Raw genomic sequence first — 5,145 nt, forward strand, 5'->3', positions numbered from 1 at the left:
ATATATATATATATATATATATATATATATGTATGTATATACACAGCTGCAGGAGAAATACCTAGCCAAAGATAAGCCTCTGTACCTGGCTTTCGTTGGCATGGAGAAAGCCCATGACAGGGTCCCCCGATTCTTTATCTAGTGGTCAATGAGGAAATTAGGGATAGATAAATGGTTAGTGAGAGCTGTGCAAGCCATGTACAAGGATGCTGTCAGTAAGGTGAGGGTTGGCAACGAGTACAGTGAAGAATTCCAGGTAGGGATAGGGGTCCACCAAGGATCAGTCCCCAGCCCCCTCTTATTCATCATAGCCCTCCAGGCAATAACAGTGGAATTCAAGACAGGATGCCTCTGGGAGCTCCTCTATGCTGATGACCTTGCTCTAATTGCTGAGTCACTATCAGAACTAGAGGAAAAGTTTCAGGTGTGGAAGCAAGGATTAGAATCGAAGGGCCTTAGAGTCAACTTAGCTAAAACCAAAGTCTTAGTAAGTAGGAAGGCAGACAAATTACAAATCCCTTCAGGTAGATGGCCCTGCTTGATCTGTAGAAAAGGCATAGGTAGAAACTCCACAAGATGTACCTGGTGTAAGCTATGGACACATAAGAGGTGCAGCAATATCAAAGGAAGGCTAACTGGGAAGATAGTTTTTGTATGTGACAAATGCTCAGGTGCTATAAACACTGAAAATGTGTAGAGAACAGCTGTCACATTCCAGTGAGGAAAACTATAAGTAGTTGATAGTTTCCATTACCTAGGGGACCAAATCAGTAGCTGGGGTTGATGCTCTGAAAGTATAGCTGCTAGAATAAGAATAGCCTGAGCAAAGTTTAGAGAGCTCCTACCTCTGCTGGTGATAAAGGGCCTCTTGCTCAAAGTAAAAGGTAGACTGTATGACGCATGTGTAGGAACTGCCATGCTACATGGGCCGTGACTGCTGAGGACATGCGTAAGCTTGCAAGGAATGAAACCAGTATGCTCTGCTGGATGTGTAATGTCAGTGTGCATACACGACAGAGTGTAAGCGCCCCGAGAGAAAAGTTGGATTTAAGAAGCATCAGATGTGGTGTGCAAGAGAGACGATTGCACTGATATGGTCATGTGCTGCGAATGAATGAGGACAGCTGTGTGAAAAAGTGTCAGTTGAGGGAACCTGTGGAAGAGGTAGACCTAAGAAGACCATTGGGCCTTACTGAGGCAATGACTAGTGGCCGAGACCTTTGGAGATATGCTGTGCTTAAGACCCGACAAGCCAAGTGAGACCATAACCCATGGTCTATGACAGTTGGTGTAACCAGCCTACTTATGAGTACCCCTCATTCATTGGACATTAAACTTTGTTTGCAAAGACCTATTGTGGCAAGTGAAATCAAAATTGCTGGCGTGGCCAATGACAGTATCGCCTGATTGGCATTTGTGCCAGTGGAATGTTAACAGCACATCCAAGGGTGATCGTTACCAGCGTCGCCTTACTGGCACATGTGCCAGTGACACTTGAAAACCAAATTTGAGCATGGTCGTTGCCAGTGCCGCTGGACTGGCTCCCGTGCAAGTAGCACATAAAAAACACCTTTTGAGCGTGGCCAACTGGACCTAGTGTCGGTGACAAGTAAAAGCACACACTACACTCTCAGAGTGGTTGGCGTTATGAAGGGCATCCAGCTGCAGAAACTCTGCCAGATCAGATTGGAGCCTGGTGCAGCCTTCTGGCTCACCAGTCCCCAGTCAAACTGTCCAACCTTTAACAGCATGGAAAGCGGACGTTAAACGACGACGATGATGAGAGAGAGCATACAAACAAACAATAATAAGTAATATAAATGTTGGTTGATTTCTCCAGTCCTGCTTTATATTGTGTTGAGAGAAGGAGAGAGAATAAAAGAGAGATGCAGAAAGAGTTAACTACAAAGTTGAAGTCAATAGAGGAATGCTGAAACGGACCTGCAGTGGTAGATGATAAAAGTAACATAGTTGATAGACAGCAAATATGACACGTGCTAAAATATATACACAGACATATCTACAGTTTAAGCAGGAAGATAAACTTGCCAAACACCTGATAGGAAGTAAAGAAGCAATAGGTTTACACACAAACACACACACAAGTTGACACTATTTTACAAATATCACTTGATGCCAAGACAAGGAGATACACATACATATACACATAGAGGCCTCTTTGAGTTTCAGTCAACCAAATCTGCTTACAAGGTTTTGGTTAGCTTAAGGCAGAAAACACTTGTCCAAAGTATCATCCAATGAGAGTGAACCTATAACCATATGGTTGGAAAGTAAGCGTCTCAATCCTGCATCCCTAACCACACACTATCAACCAATCACGCCCTTTTGTGCCTTCAGTCACTGCTCACTTTTCTTCTCTACTCCATTCTTGACACTCCGCCACACCTGTTTTTTTCCAGTCTTGCAAGTTACACAGCAACCTCACAAATGCCAGTAGCATGGAAAAATACACCCAATACACCTCTATAAAATCGTTGGCCTTGGGAGGGGCATCTAGCCATGGAAATCATGCCAAAGCTGATACTGAAGTTCAGTTTAGTAACTCGCCAGATACTGTCAAACCATTTAACTCATGCCAGCACGGAAAGTGGACGTTTCCGTGTGTATACACACACACACACACTATATATATATATATATATATATATATATATATATATATATTATATATATATATGCGAGAATATACAAATAATAACAACAGACGAGGACAGGTGGTGTAAATAACAAAAGGATATATTAGTATGACGCTCGGGAATACGGAAAGTCTTTGACGTTTCGAGCTACGCTCTTCAACAGAAAGAATACGGAGACAAGGAGAAAAACACGGAGAAAAAAAATTGAATAGTGTTCAGTCAACGGTCAATCATATATATATACACACACACACACATAATTATCAAAGCTCAGTCACCCCTCCATTAAATACATCCATTTATTTTCAATGGATTTGGATTTCAGTGTTGTTATCCTTGCCTCTTTTGACAAGAATTGTTAAAGTTAATTTTTATTTGGATTACTACATCTCTTTAGAGGAGGGTCACTATATTAAGTATGTTAGTCACCACTAAACATATACAATTCTTATAAGTTGAAACTTTATACCGGTTCTTCCGAATTTTGCGTAAATTATTACACACAAACACATACATACATACGAAGCGTGATGGTATAGGGACAAAGATGTAAGAAAAGGAACATATATGCAAGCGCACAAAATATACGGATAGAGGAAATGAAATACTGAGCCATTTATGTCCCTAAGAAAGGCATTAGCGAAGCAAAATAAATGACAGTTGCAGCTAGTTGAAACCGCCACGCAAACTTGATATTTTCAAGCACCGAACACTTCCTATATAGAGTTAGCAATAACTTTAGATAGGTTTGTTTGTTTCTGTGCAACGAACCCAAAGTATAAACTCATGTGAATCAATTGCATCAATGCCTCAACTATGAACAGGAAGTATTTCAGTGAAAGTGAAAGGAGTTTTTAACTGTGAATCGGCAAAAGAATCTGCCTTCGCTAGCCGAAAGTTATACAACGGCTAAAGGAAGAAGCACTGCAAATTATCTATACATGAACTTAGCTAATATTATGTAATTAAACAACAAAAACAATTTATATAGATCAATATACAATTTAAAATCTTAAATAAAAATTGGGTATATAATCCGGAATGAATCTTGTGGGATATATTTTTTTTTATAACAGGACAATAAGCAGAGCTGATACCTGCAAAATATACATAGGCTCTTTCCCATTATATAAACCGTATATAGAATGCCTTTATATATTTATATATATATATATATATCGTAAGTCAGTATTGAAAAAAAAAATCAATATTCATAATTTATACTTCTTATACCGACCGGTCTTCAATATTTGTAATGCATTCAACGATACTGAAGCTATTAAAATGAAACTATGTTATTAGAATCGTATAACTATGCGTTATAGATTATTCACTGGCACTGAAATAATGTTGTAATGAGTTTATAAATACAGCACCATGCTCGCTTGCCCTCTTTTAATGATTAAAAACAATATAGTTCGGCTTTCTCAACTGCATTGAAATTATAAACACTCGAGTAAAGCTGTTAACATTTAATTCGAAAAAAAAAAAAAAAGAAGTCTAAACAACTATGAAAGTTGAATAAAAGAAACCGAGAAACAACAGTGTATAATTCGAAACTAATCTAATGTTTATAAGTTAGAATATTCAGGAACAAAATAAATTAGAAAATAAAAGGTAAATCACTAATTCCATAGAACACGTGCTTTTAAAATATCTTGGTTGGAGATTTCGTTAAGAAAGGAAGAGGTAAAGGTGTAAATGAAACAGTATTTTAAAATGGGATTAGTGAAACAAAATGGAATATGTATAAAGGAAATCTTGATGGATAGATACAGACGATGAGGAGTTAAGTTGTAATTAAATTACGCACCAAGCGGTAACAACTGGGAAGGATTGGTAAAAGTAGTCGCCATGACCGTCTTATAATGTCCCTTTGTTATACACAGCAGCCACCACTCGTTATGCTAATATATATACATTTGAGAGAGAAATAATGCTACACACACAAATACTACGGATGATCGAAATGGTAACAAACAGGAAAATTGCGCTCAAACATGCCGCATGATTAACAAGCTATATAGTTTGGACCCCAAGTCAGCTTTCATCAAGCAAACCTATGATCAAAGGCATTCCAACCATGACCATCTTATTTTTCTTTCAGATATAATGTAAATAGAGGTATATGATTAAATATATCCATTTTTAAAAATTGGTTGAGTATAATTTGCATAAATTTAATTTCTATTTCTAGCCCCGCGTATATGACCACATAGAGGCTTCCTTGTAGGATTCTAATGAGTTGCACTAGATTACTCTTTGACTGGAGGAATCCAGAAAAACAGTTCCTTCTCTTTGTTAGCTCTTTTATTCTTCATTAATTTACGGACGCGGGAAAAGAGATGTTTTTTTAAAATTTATATTGAAAACAAAAAAAAGAATTCGTTATGTCACACTATTTATAATACCTACTATACATAGAAGTAAGTTAAACTACATACTACTACTACCTCTAAAACTGGAGAACTCAATACGTTTATACAGT

General features: G+C 37.8%; 1 protein-coding gene across 1 annotated transcript in view; it reads right to left on the bottom strand.

The window, feature by feature from the left end:
* The window catches only part of LOC106871729 (U6 snRNA-associated Sm-like protein LSm5), a 57,363-nt gene extending 52,747 nt beyond the window's left edge, over positions 1-4,616 (bottom strand). Inside the window, exon 1 of the mRNA XM_014918341.2 lies at positions 4,471-4,616. Within this exon, the coding sequence (XP_014773827.1) occupies positions 4,471-4,513 (43 nt within the window). The 5' untranslated portion in view covers positions 4,514-4,616. The remainder of the gene's footprint in view (positions 1-4,470) is intronic.
* Positions 4,617-5,145: the final 529 nt, after the last annotated feature.

Source organism: Octopus bimaculoides, chromosome 2 (genome assembly GCF_001194135.2).
Source record: "Octopus bimaculoides isolate UCB-OBI-ISO-001 chromosome 2, ASM119413v2, whole genome shotgun sequence".
Lineage (NCBI taxonomy): Eukaryota > Metazoa > Mollusca > Cephalopoda > Octopoda > Octopodidae > Octopus > Octopus bimaculoides.